At 38.5% G+C, this 13,404-nt stretch overlaps 1 protein-coding gene across 1 annotated transcript in view; it reads right to left on the bottom strand.

The window, feature by feature from the left end:
• rimbp2a (RIMS binding protein 2a) overlaps nt 1-13,404 on the bottom strand; it is a 77,101-nt gene that overhangs the window by 16,502 nt on the left and 47,195 nt on the right. Inside the window, exons 8-15 of the mRNA XM_051876882.1 lie at nt 12,220-12,324; nt 10,106-10,156; nt 9,583-9,603; nt 6,996-7,173; nt 3,848-3,996; nt 2,879-2,958; nt 2,051-2,160; nt 979-1,779 (exon numbers count right to left, since the gene is read on the bottom strand). Of these exons, the coding sequence (XP_051732842.1) occupies nt 979-1,779; nt 2,051-2,160; nt 2,879-2,958; nt 3,848-3,996; nt 6,996-7,173; nt 9,583-9,603; nt 10,106-10,156; nt 12,220-12,324 (1,495 nt within the window). The remainder of the gene's footprint in view (nt 1-978; nt 1,780-2,050; nt 2,161-2,878; nt 2,959-3,847; nt 3,997-6,995; nt 7,174-9,582; nt 9,604-10,105; nt 10,157-12,219; nt 12,325-13,404) is intronic.

The raw sequence follows: 13,404 nt of genomic DNA, 5'->3' as shown, positions 1-13,404 counted from the left end.
TGTTGCCTTTGAGTCTTCGACTTTGTTAAGTGGAGTGTTGTGCTAATCAGAACAACAAAAATAGCTGTTTTCTGTCTATCTCAGGGAAGATTGTGCATGCTCTGTTTAGGTCCGATGTGTGTGTCAGCCTTGCCTTAGTGGGTAAAAATACTGATTTTCTGACCTTTATGTGATCAATCCTGATTGTCGACTCTTATAATCCCAAGATCAGTCTTTTACTCTCTGCCTATTTTCAGTGGCTGTGTGAAAATCTGTCTGTTCAGCACTTCCTGTCACTGCATTCTACTGAACTCAACTCTACAAACAAAATAATATTTTCCCAATTTAATAAGCTAGAAGGTTCCCTGTAATAGTGTTCCCAGCAATGCTGCTTCCACTGCTGCTGATTTTAGCCAAGCTGTGAATGTTTTTTCGCAGTATATATTGAATGTGATGCAATTACAAACTTGTGTATTGCAAAAATAATAGACTTTCTTTTAAATTTTCCCTCACAGGCTGCAAAATCAAGCATTCAGTGCAACTACTGTAGTCCCAACTCTAGGACAATTTACTCATTTTTTTTAAGTGAATCAGAACATACAGTGCAGTTCAAACAGTGTAGTTCAATTCACAATCAAATGACTTTTACAAACTGTTTTTTTTTAAGTGAATCCAAAACATACAGCAAGACAGCGTAGTCTGATTTACAAACAAATGACTCTTTTGAACTGGCTCTAAAACACACACATCGCACCAGTGTAGTTTAATTTACAAATGAACGACTCTTATAAGCGGGTTCTTTAAATGAATAGGCCTAGTTAAAAAACAGCAATATCAGCGCAATATCAAACAAAGCCTTACAAATGAATCTCAACTGAATCAAATAGGATCTGATATGAATTTGTGGATCAGAATCTAATCAAAAGCACTAGTCATCCTATGCATCCGAATCGCTCAATATTGGCGCAATATCTGAACAATATTACAGTTTAATCTTACCAGCAGCCTGGGTGCAGAACTCCACCCCAGCCTCTCTCTTCTCTCTCTGCTCCAGGGGCATGTGCCAGGGCACCTGGTGAGGTTTGGCCAACACTTTTACCTTGTACACTGTGGCGGCCTTCAGGTTCACAAAACGCAGTTTGTAAGAGCACGGCTTGACCACAGCATGCTCCACACCATCTAAGTGCACAACATGAGAGTAGTTACTATTACTGGGCAGCCAAGAAAGTTCAGCGGAGTCACGCAAGATATCGTCCATGCGCAGACCAGTGGGGGCCACCACAACATTGCGGCCCACCAGCAAGGTGCAGCGCAGCTCATCGGAGAGTCCCCTGTCCGTTACGCTCTGTACCGACACACGGTAGGTGCAAGAAGCCAAGTCTAGCTTCTCGAGAAGCAGTTTGGTCCTGCCCCCAAACGGCACAGAGGAACGTATTTCCCCGTCCACTAAGACATTGTAGCAGTTGATGTTGCCCCAACCAAGGGGCACCAAAGGCGCTTCCCAGGCCACTATCACACTTCTCGCCAGCTGTTTGATCAGGTTGATCTTCCTAGGGTAAGGCACGATGTTGTCGCCCAGCTCCTCTTCATCCAGAGCGCCTGTCCCGTTGCTGCAGTGGCCGAGGGCATCACTGCTAAGGCTGTCCAGAGGAGCAGCTCCATCTATGGCAATCAGGCTCAGACAGCTCTGCTCCAGCCTGCCCTGCTCCTGTTCCCCGTCAATAGATGGCTTTTCTTTGTCCTGGACAAACTCCACAAAATTAGAGGGAACCAGGCCACGCTGCCCATCCAACAGCTCTCCTGAAACAAACAGAAATAGAAAGATCTCATAAGCTGCAGCAGATCTCATTACATAAAATGTAATTGTGATGCATTTTGTAAGCATGTCATTTTTAATACATGCTGTCAGGTAATGCTTACTGATTAAATTCACTTTTACTTGTCTATGTCTGTTATTTATCCTCTAGTGTCCATTAGCAAATAACTTGGTCGATTAGAGATCTGGTCTTTTTTAAATGTAAACTCTTAATTTTCAACAATAATTACACCTCTCGCATCATAACTCAATTACCTTCATAAAATCCATCATCGTCCATGTCCCCATATACGTACAAGTACTTCCCTGCCACAAGAGGGAGCTCTGCTTCTGGATGCTCATTAGGTCCATCATAGGGATTATAACTGACCAAAACACCAGACAGTGAGTGGGAAAGAAAGCAAAGAAAACAGTAAAATACAAACACATGTAGGCCTATATATACAAGCATGCGTGTATACATATATACCATTCACTTGTTCAAAAGTTTGGAGTCAGTAAGATTTTTAATGTTTTTGTACATTGAACATTAAAGTCTCTTATGACTGTGTAATGAAGTCCTTCACTGTCGTCACTCCTCCTTTTATCCTTACGAGCTCCTCTGTGAGATTCGAGGCTCTGTTCCCACGGCTCTTGGCCCCACCCTGCTCGTCACAGACTGTTTTCTATTTTAATATATTTTAAAATGTAATTTATTCCTGTGACGGCAAAGCTGAATTTTCAACAGCCATTAGTCCATTTATCAGTGTTACATGATACTTCAGAAATCATTCTAATATGTTGGTTTGGTGCTCAAGAAACATTTCTAAGACACAGATGAAAACAGTTGTGCTGCTTAATATTTTTGTGGAAACCATGAAACCTTTTCAGAAACATATGACATTCTTTTTGATGAATAGAAAGTTTCAGTATTTGAAATGGAAATCTTTTCTAACATTACAAATTATGGTGACCAGGAAGGGACATGTTCAGTTCACTTAGATTTGTCGCAAAAAAAAAAGAAGAAGAAAAAAAAGACTGTCCCCAAACTTTTGAACAGTTCTTATATATAGAGAGAGAGAGAGTAAGTGGTAAGAATAGTACCTATAGCGGGCAGTGCAGAGGCGGACCTGACCTGTGTATCTTGCCTTGGATCTTGGAGCTGGGCTCACCTCATCATCCATCTGGACAGAGGAAATCAGCTGACACACTTGATCTTCATCTTTAAATTCCACAATGAACATCACTATATAAATGTACTATGGCAATGTACTATGACAGTGTTTGTGTGATGATTATTACATAACATCCATTTTTTTCCAGTCTTGCTCCCAATGTGCACAGTGCATGCATGTGTTCATGGATGATCTGATTCATGTATGATTAAGTGCACAGAGCAGAGATGATTATTACCTATTTGCATTGATGTCAATCACATAGCCAGGGAAAATATAAAGCTGAAGTGTGTAATTTCTATGGTGGTGATTGCATCACCAAACGGAACTGCAAAAACAATGACTGTTTTTAAACAGGTTTTGCCATTGGTCAAGAACTCACGCCATTGGTTGAGCCAATTTTGCTGTGTCAGGCTGGCTGAGACGCTCAAACAAACAGCACAATGTTTTTATATAAGCATCGAGTCATAGTGTTTACAGTTTACTGGCAAAATCAACAATTAAATAATCAAAATGCTTTATAGTTGGGACAAGAGAAGATATTTTAACATCAAAAATAATTACACTCTTCACATTTAATTGTTAAATGTATCTTTTTAGTCAACATTCCACTGAGACTTTAGATGCCCAAATGCGTGATTTTGTTTACACAAACAGTAAACAATTGACTTTCTTTCCTAAAGCATCAGAGAGTCTTCAACCCAAACATCTGATATTAGGTCATTTATGTATCTAATTATATAGAGAGAGGCCAATTATAAAGGTGTGAAATGAGCACATTTCTTCTCTCTTGAGTAAAATATAGGCAGATAAACAGATACTGCTATCTGCTCGTGGCAACCAGTTAACCGAATGATAAAGTGTAGCTGTGATGAGTGGATGGCTGAAGGGGACAAACCTCTGAGAGGGATGCTTGCATGGGGCTGCTGGAGCGACTCTGGGTATGGATGTTGGGTTTGACCGACAGTTGCTCTGGCTTGTCAATCTTGTGTTGCTGTACTACGGGCAGTTCTGAAACCAGTGGAGTTCCGTCAGATCTCTCATCACCTGCAAGCATGAGTTATATTGGAAATCAATGACTTTGATCATCGAACAATAAGAGGGATCTGAACAAATGGATTTAAATAAGGCTATGAAAAAAAAACTAAATAAAATAGATTTTTTTTAAATGAAATGGAAACAAATGGACGTTTTAAGTAAAAGAGATTTTATGTATTTATTTCCACATATATTTTAAAAAATGTTTAGTTACATTTTATTTAAGGGTGTCCATTTTAAGAACTGAGCAATATTAACTAACAACATGTACTTATTATAAGGTTAACGTTAGGATTGAGATTTGGTTTAGGGTTTGTTGTTTTATGCATAATTTGCTGTTATTACTATAGTAAGTAACAAGGAACTGTAAAACAAAGTGTTACTAAGTCCATTTTTAAATAAAGGCTTAAAAAGTTGTCAGAAGCCTAAAGGTGGCAATGTTGAAGTCCATGTTGTAGCTTGTTTAAAGCCCATGTTTAGCTCTTTAATTCTGCTGATTTAGGCTTCAAAAATTCATAAAAAATTGTGTTCATTTGTGAAGATTATCATGATGAAGATGAACAAAACATGTAAGAATCGTGTAAGAATAAACTATTGAGAGCTTATTTTCTGCTATAATCCAAAAGCCAATGGAAAAATCATACTGGGTTATTGTAAAATATGTTTTTACCATAGTTCTAGTTTCTTTGTCTTAGTTTTCCCTGTCACTGTTTTAGTTCTAGTTTGTAATTTGTAACTATGGTTTCTAATTTGTGCACAACTCTTCCCTGTTTCTTTGATTCCCTGCCTCAATGTATTTAAAGGTGTGTTTATGCCATGTTGTAATTACCGTATTTATGAGATTTCAACTTGTAAAAAGCGTTCATGTCCTTGTAGAGCTTATAATCACAGCTTGTAAGATGGGAATTTTCTGAGAGCCCCTACCTGTACCACCTGACCGCTGCAGATTAATTTAAGCATTGATAGTGTTGCTATAGAAACGCATAATTCCCAGTTCGAGGACATGACCAGCTCTGAACAGAACGTCACGTGTTGTCATCTCGAGACTACGGTAATTACGATGTGGCGTGAACGCAGCATTAGCCTTCAGTTTTCTCAGTTCAGTGTTCCACGTTAATGTCAATGTTAGATGTGTAGTGTTTTTTTTTTTTTTTTTTTTTTTTTTTTAAGTTCTCCAGGAGTTTATTAATGTTTTCTTGTATATTTCATTCTGCATCACACATCTTTTTGTGGATTATACTACACACACTAACCCGTGACAGAACACACAACCAAGATTAGATTAACCAGCAGAAGAAAAGTAATAAATGGATATCCCTGCTGCTTGAGCAGGGAGATCGCTCCCTCAAAGACCACACGAGGAATTTTCTAGTTTTTATGTGCTTCACCCATTATCCTTGAGGGAACATCCTTGAGGGAGTTTCGGACAATATGTAGAATAGCTGCTGGTTCAATGTGACTCACCATACACCATCTGCCTCGAAGGATGAGGACAATGTCAGCCCCACTCCTGAACCAGAGCCCAGCCGGCCTTCAGCCACACATGCTACGGATCTTAAACCAGAGCCCACCGCAGACTCAGAGACCGAGCCCACCACGAAGATAGAGCTAGAGCAATTGCCAGAGGCCACGTTCATCCTGGAGCCCAAGCACATCGCAGAGTCTGACCAGGTGCTTTAGTCGGGAACAGCATCCCTTACAGAGGGTAGTTTAGTGGAGTTTGGATGAATTGGAGCCCTGCCCACATTCCCGTCACTGAGGTTTGTGCTATAAGCTGGGTCTCTATAGAATTATTATATGATGAGCTGGATGATATAATGTTTCAAGGTCTACAGTCTCCGCTGGTCCCATCTAGTCCCAAGTAATCTTCATCTCTGCTGGTTCAGCCCAGTTCCAAGTTGTCTTCGTCCCTGCTGGTTCAGCCCAGTTCAAATTCATCTACAGTCTCCACTGGTCCCATCTAGTCCCAAGTAATCTTCATCTCTACTGGTTCAGCCCAGTTCCATGTCGTCTCTGTCTCTGCTGGTTCAGCCAAGTTCAAATTCATCTACAGTCTCCGCTGGTCCCATCTAGTTCCAAGTCGTTTTCATCTTTGCGGGTTCAGCCCAATTCCAAGTCATCCTTGTCTCTGCTGGTTCAGCCTAGTCCCAAGTCATCTCTGCTGGTTCAACCCAGTCCCAAGTTGTCTCTGCTGGTTCAGCCCAGTTCAAATTAGTTCTCATCTCTGCTGGTTCAGCCCAGTTCCAAGTCGTCTTCATCTCTGCTGGTTCAGCTCAGTCCCAAGTTGTCTCTGCCTGTGCTGGTTCATCCCAGGTCAAAGTCGCCTTCTTCGCCAGGGGATAAGCCCAGTCCCAAATCATCCGTGTTGCCACTGGTTAATCCCAGCACCAAGTCTCCTTCTTCCTCCACCACCAAGTCTCATTCATGTATTTAGTTCAAAGTTTCTTAGTCATGTTCAGTTAAGTTTCTTTATTTTCCCTGTCACTGTTTTGCCTGAATTCTAGTACTATGGTTACTGATTAGTGCACACCTTTTCCCTGTTTCTTTGTTTCCCCACCTCAGTGTATTTAAGCCTTCAGGTTTAACGTCTATGTTTGATGTGTAGTGTTTGTTCTGAAGTGTTTATTAAAGTTTCCTTGTATATTTCATTCTGCGTCATGTGTCTTGGTCTGTGGACTACACATGATAACCCCCGACAGTATGGACATACAAAATGGAAATAAATGATTACCATATCATCATACTCAATGGTGTACATTCATACTCCAAGGCACTTCAAAGAAAGAAACATTACTGTCCAAAAAACATGCTAATACCATGGAAACATCCAAAAGACAATGATCTGAAAATCACATTTTCATTTAAAATAGAGGCATTTCAGGAAAGCCAGAACTGATCAAAAGTTGTTTTCAAAACTGGCCATGACTTTGTGAAATGACTATGGTTCATGTGGGAAACAAAATACACCTACAACTGTTTGAAAAAAAAAAAAAAAATGCTTTGCTCACTTTTTTCTGCCTGGTGCTGAAGGCTGTTGTAACTGTTGCTCAAGTTTTTCTCCTGTGAGTCAGTGTTGAGCGTATCCTCCGTGTCTGACCCCAGGTGATATTTCTCCAGCTTTTTTGACAAAATATTGCACTGCTCACTCTGTGTCCGGCATTTCTGCTCTAAGTCATGAACTTTGACGTTTGAGGGACGGAAAAAGGAATACACAGGAAAGAATTACACAAATGATGAAATAAAATTGTTTATATCATGAATAAATGGAGAAATACGCAGGAGAAATACACAAATCACAGGAGAAATACACTGAACTGTAGAAGTGGTGCTCAAATTGTTTTGCTTTAGTAACCAGCAATATTATACAAGATTACACCCAACAATATGCAAAATTATTGACATGACACAGATGAAAAAGAAAACTGACAATTTTGTAAACGCATACACAGCAGAAGTGTTATTTACCAGCCTAGCACATGGAACAAACACTGTGCCAAATACTGTATTATTAGCAAAATCCCTGCTATTTGACATATTACCCAGCGTTGAATAAATTTTCGACAAAATGCTATACAGCTTGATTGGATGCACATCCTGTGACAATAAGAACATGATATGGGAATTGTTTTTTCCCCTTTTAGAAGTTAATAAGCTTATTTATTGAATTATTGAAATTATTGAAACAACACGTTTTAGTGGTTAAAAGCATGAGACGCAGTGACAGTGGAGTGAACAAAATACAATATCAGTCGCATTTTTTTCAAAATTGAACTTTTAACTTGACTACAATAATTTTAGAACACTGTGTTATGCACGAGACGCTGTAAAAGACATGAAACCCAAGCACAATGGTCAAATACATTCGTCTAGTGCAACTGTTTTAGACCAGAACGACAAATTCTATACTTGTGAATAGATACCTGACATAAATTAATTTAAATAATTTAATGCATATCATCAGGAAAGCAAAATGACTGATTATTAAATTTACAGAGCTCAAACATGCTTTGAACAATGGCTTACAGCAACTGCATCAAAGCATGCAATGAGAGCACTTTTTAGTGCCAAAGGCATTAGAGGTTGAAAAAAAACACAGGTTAAGAGCATTATCTAACAGATCATAATACTGAAACTTTTCCACCATCTGGCCAAAACGTTCTCATTGCTTAACTGTTACATTTTGTGCCGATCCGGCCCAGCCGGTATGAATATGGTTTCATGTTAAACTGTGGGGCTGATAACAGAGATCTTTGGAATGTAATACAAATACGCCAGTCATTGACTTGGTAATGCAAAAGGTTACAGATGATATGAGATGTAAATATCGACCGAGTTATGGAGGATGATCAGATATTTCTTTTAATGTTATTAACTTGCGTTAACTTCACTCAAATACGGTTCAGCTCGTTTAGCTGAAAAAGCCCAAAACAATTTGTAATCGTGCAGAGCCAAGCTCAAGTGGAAATATAACTGGAACCATTCCTGACCATTCTTAGAAAGCAGCCATAAATTCATCAGGTCCTAGTTTTACACCAACAACAAAAGACCTGATGCAACAGCCAGTCACAATTTTGTTTGTTAAACTCTTAACTCTTTAACAGCAACAATTCATGGCCACACAGATGATTGTAACAGTGGAGATACTCAACTGGCACTCATTAATACTGTCACGAATGTGGCTCCCTCGCCTCCTCCTCCGCACCACCGGAGGGAGCCATCACCTGAATATTGACTGTTCCCATTCGGACTACGTTTCCCATAGGCCCTCATTCCTGGGACTGATTGCGCACACACCTGCACCTCATTACACTCACACTATTTAAGACACACACACACACTCACCGCGAAGTCTTGATTTGCCCCGGTGATCATTTCTGAGCGTTTTCCTGTGGATTGTTTATTCTGTTACTGTTGGACTGTTTACCCGTTGTGATTCTTTGCTGCCTGCCCTGAACTGTGCCTGTTTACTGGACTGTGTTTGCTTGCCGCCTGCCCTGATCTCTGCCTGTGACCCGTTACCGTTTGTCTGCCGCCTGCCTCGACCATTGCCTGTTCCTGTGTATGTCTTTGCCTTTGCCCCTGTCTGCCTTGGTGTTAAATCTAATAAAGCTGCAAATGGATCCCCATTCTGCCGACCCATCATTACAAATACAATGATTTTAAAGGGACATGCCACCCAAAAAATGAAATTATCATTATCTACTCATCTCTAATGTTTTTCTTACTGGAAGGTCATCATTTAATAGTGACTTAAATTTCAGTCAGTTCTTTATACAAAGCTATGACTATGGTCTCAGAAAACTGTGAATGCAGAGCATTCAATGCACTTATAGTGCTTTTGTGTGCTGGAAAGCCTCAATTTACAAATACTGAAAACATTTCTTAAAATTAAATTGAGTAAATTCAATTAATTTCTTCCCTTTTTAATGAAGAAAGTCATATGGATTTGGAAAGAGTAAATGATGACAAACATTTCTGAGTGAATTGTTTTTGTAAAAGTGCCATGGTCCAGGTTTTTTGTATGTCTCTAATGAGGAAAAAAAACTGATATGGAAGGTTACAAAAAAATCTCTGCACGAGTCAGAGTGTGTGTACCTGCATTTTGTCCATATGGCTCTGTTTAAACACATAGTGGGGAATATATATATATATATATATATAAGAATGACATGGGTATGTGATAAAAATAAACAAAAATAAACAAAATATTCAACTATGGAAAAAAAGATGAACCTAACATCTTGAGACAAAATTGCAGGGTATAAAAAACAATATTAAAGATGGGAAGAGGCGAAAATTATGAAGGTCGTAAAAATAAGGAACCACTGGAAGGACGCCCAGTAGGGGACATAAGCTCTGCTCAGAAGTCAAGCTGACAGTACGTGACAAGTAGAAGCTTCTCAGACCGGCCCGACTGTCAGACATGGTGGTCTTTTATCATACACAAGAGGGATCCAGACAGGCCGCACCGGCCCCTTCTAAACTTATCAGATAATTTGGGTAGACGGGTGCTTTTTGCACGAAAGGCAGACTTTGCTGACCATGCTTGGAGTGTAAATTAGGCTTTTCATAGAAGGATGCCAAAGGACAGAAGGAAAGGAAGTAGATTAAATTTTACCTCTAGCAGATGCACCACTTCTTCACGCTCTTTCTCAGTTTCAGCTTGAACCTGAAAATAAGAGATAGCACTTTTAGTTTAGCAGTACAAATGCAATTCCATTCACTCAAAACCCGACAAACTCAAACCTCAGAAAGTAACTGCAACGTCAGTAGGACATTATAATCTCACACTGATTCTGAAAGATTTGCCAAGATTTGTTTGGCAAACTTACTTCATCTAACTTCTGACAGATTTATTGAAATTCAGTATCTGAAGGGCAAAAATCTGAGTCAGAGTTTACAGCAGCAACTCATAAAGGTGTAAAATTACAGCGAAGACTCTGTGTTTGTAGGCAAGCAAAAAAATTGAGAGATACATAGACAAGCTATGATTGCCATGCAAATTGTATCAGCAAGTCATTTGTGCATATGTCTGTGTTATGTATGTTAGTGAGGTGAAAGCTCTGTTGAACCCCTCCCTAGGGATCTGCACTGATGCGGTGTCTGCTGTCAGCTCTAATTGCTTTGTTTGCCTGTCGCTGCTCCTTCCTGAAAGGCCGCAGACACAAAGAAAAGCAGCCATGATCCTATCATGTGACTGCACTGATTTTATTATGCCAGCCCTATTATGCCAGAATATCTACTGCTTCCACATCAGAAGAATATTTTCTTATACGGCATGTCATTATCCTTGAATATAATAAATAACAGATGAATAAGATGTTGGCATGAAGAATTGAACTGGTTCAACATGGTGATCTGGGCTGTGAAAAGCTTACATTTAAAATATGTTTGGAATAAAATGGCTGACTGTTTTGCTAAGGCTAAATTTATAGCTAGAAGTTTAAAGAATTTTTAATATAAATTGACAATTAAATATTTATTTTCACACTTCTGCATAAATGACAAAATCACAACTTGGCTGGATATTGCATAAAAATATTCGGTTTATTAATATTTACCTTGATTTTTCTTCAGTATTCTAACTTGTAAAAATGTATTAATGGAAATTTGTTGGTTGTATTTAAAAAGTCTGTAATTTGTGAAAAACTATTATATATTCAAATTATTTATACATTTATAAACAGTACCACTCAAAAGTTTGGGGTCAGTACATTTTTTTAAAGAAATTTATACTTTTATTTAGCAAGGATGCATAAAATTGATCAAACGTGATAGTAAAGACTAGGGCAACTTCCGGGTTGGCCTACAAAAACACGTCATCCCTGAGGTACTCTATTGAATATCTGATATTCAAAACATGGGAATTTCAATTGCATCCACTTCTTCGGCTACAATCAACACAAAAATCAGGTGGTGTGCCATGAATGACGTTGGTTCAGCACACTACGGAAAGCACAACCTGACAGCCATCTCTGTACTCCTCCCCCACCTGCAACCAGCAGATCTCCCCAGCCGGTCGCAGGCTGGTATAGTTCATCTCGAACAAACCTAATAGGTGTTTTCGACATCAGCAGTGGCTGGATGCAACCGATTGGTGAGAGTAGCAGCTGAAAACGGAGACGTAAAGTCGAACACTTTCTGCTTCCCGCAGTGATGCTCGCACTGCGTTTGCATACTTTATCACAGCTGAGGTGAAATAAATGCAATATTCGACTAATACACCAATGTTTCAAAGACATTTTTATTCAATACTTTATGTACTGCTTAAGCATCTGTTTGTACAAGAATAAAGTTCAAAATAAGCCTATACTATTTCAGTACAAATGTAGTGGTGTCTATGTTTTTTATCCATTTTTTTTTGATAAACATGACACAATATAACATCGCGACTACATGAAAAGCTTTAACTGTCATAAAAATACAGATTTGTGAGCATTAGTGGAACTAACGGTATGAGAATAAACACGAAACACAATTTTACAGACTCCAAACTTTTGAATGACAGTGTACACAATTAAATTGTATATACTTTATGATGTTATTACTTTATTAAAAAAAATAAATAAATAAAAAAAAAAAAAAAAATCACACTTTAATATTAAATGTATATGTCTGGCACGAGTATAAAACATTAAAAGTAATTTGAAATGTTAAATAAATAAATAAAAATCAACCCTTAGGACATACAAGTGGCTGTACTGTATGTTTGGGGATCAGTGAGGTTCTTACCTTCTGGAGAAGGCTGATCTCCTGCTGTCTGGAGTTGAGGAACGCCAGGGCCTGCTCATGCTCTGCCTCCAGTTGCTGCCGCCGATCTGCAGCCTCTCGCATATGCTGAAAAGAAAAATAGAAAGAGAAAAAAATTGGACCATTTTAGAACTAGGATGTGTTTGTCACATGTTTGTAGAAACCCCTGCTTTCTTAAACATACATTGTAGAACAAAACAATTAATCACTGTTCTGACCTGCAGTTTTCAGGGTCTGGACAAAGATCTGGGAAACAACATCATGAATAACCACACAGGCACTTTAACAGACACATTAAGCGCAATAGTGACAGTAAGTGATAACACCAACAGCTATTGACGGGAAACATTTGGTAAATACAACATGTTCTGTGAAAATGCAGAAAACCGAGAATAAAAACTGATGAAAAAAAAATACACAATACATAATGACTACTGTAATAGACCGTTTGGGTTCAAGTTTCCTTCTCCTTTATTCAAGATGAAGTTAAACTGCACAGGAATAGGACTGAAACATATCAGATGTGTTATGAGGCTTAAAAGCTTAAGCTTATAAGGTCTAAGATCCATCTTTTCTCCCTATTTCTCTCACTGTCCTTATCTCCATCCTCTTCCAGAAAATTAAAGCCTCTTCTCTTTGGTGACTTTGGTGGAAGTCACCCACATTCACACACCTTGCACATTCATATGCCTATTCAACTCAATGCTTTGCATAATCATTAAATTAGAAGCAGCTGAAGAATTTCAGAGGACAGGAAACAACTCAACTTATTTAGAAAATGTGCAAATGAACATTTAATAACCTAGAAAACAAATAAAAGTATGAATTACTAGAGTCATATCAACATATGTTAAAGGGATAGTTCACCAAAAATAAAAATTCTGTCATCATTGGCTCACACTCATGTTGTTAAAAACCTGTATGACTTTCTTTCTTTTGCAAAAAAACACAAAAGAAGATAATCTGAAGAATGACTGACCAAAATATAAAAAGGAAAAAAAAAGAAAAGAAAAGTTTTTATCTTTTTTTTGTCAATAAATGATGACAGAATTGTCATTTTCGGATGGACTTAAGATTTAAAAAAGATGATTTGCCCAGTGAACAGGTTAAATGAAACATTTCAGATGGAAATTCAAGAAGATATTTTTTCTGCTGCCGCAACACTAT

The sequence above is a fragment of the Ctenopharyngodon idella genome, chromosome 21 (genome assembly GCF_019924925.1).
Source record: "Ctenopharyngodon idella isolate HZGC_01 chromosome 21, HZGC01, whole genome shotgun sequence".
Taxonomy (NCBI): Eukaryota; Metazoa; Chordata; class Actinopteri; order Cypriniformes; family Xenocyprididae; genus Ctenopharyngodon; species Ctenopharyngodon idella.
Note: the sequence above shows the minus strand (reverse complement) of the source record. Positions and strands in the feature narration are given on the sequence as shown.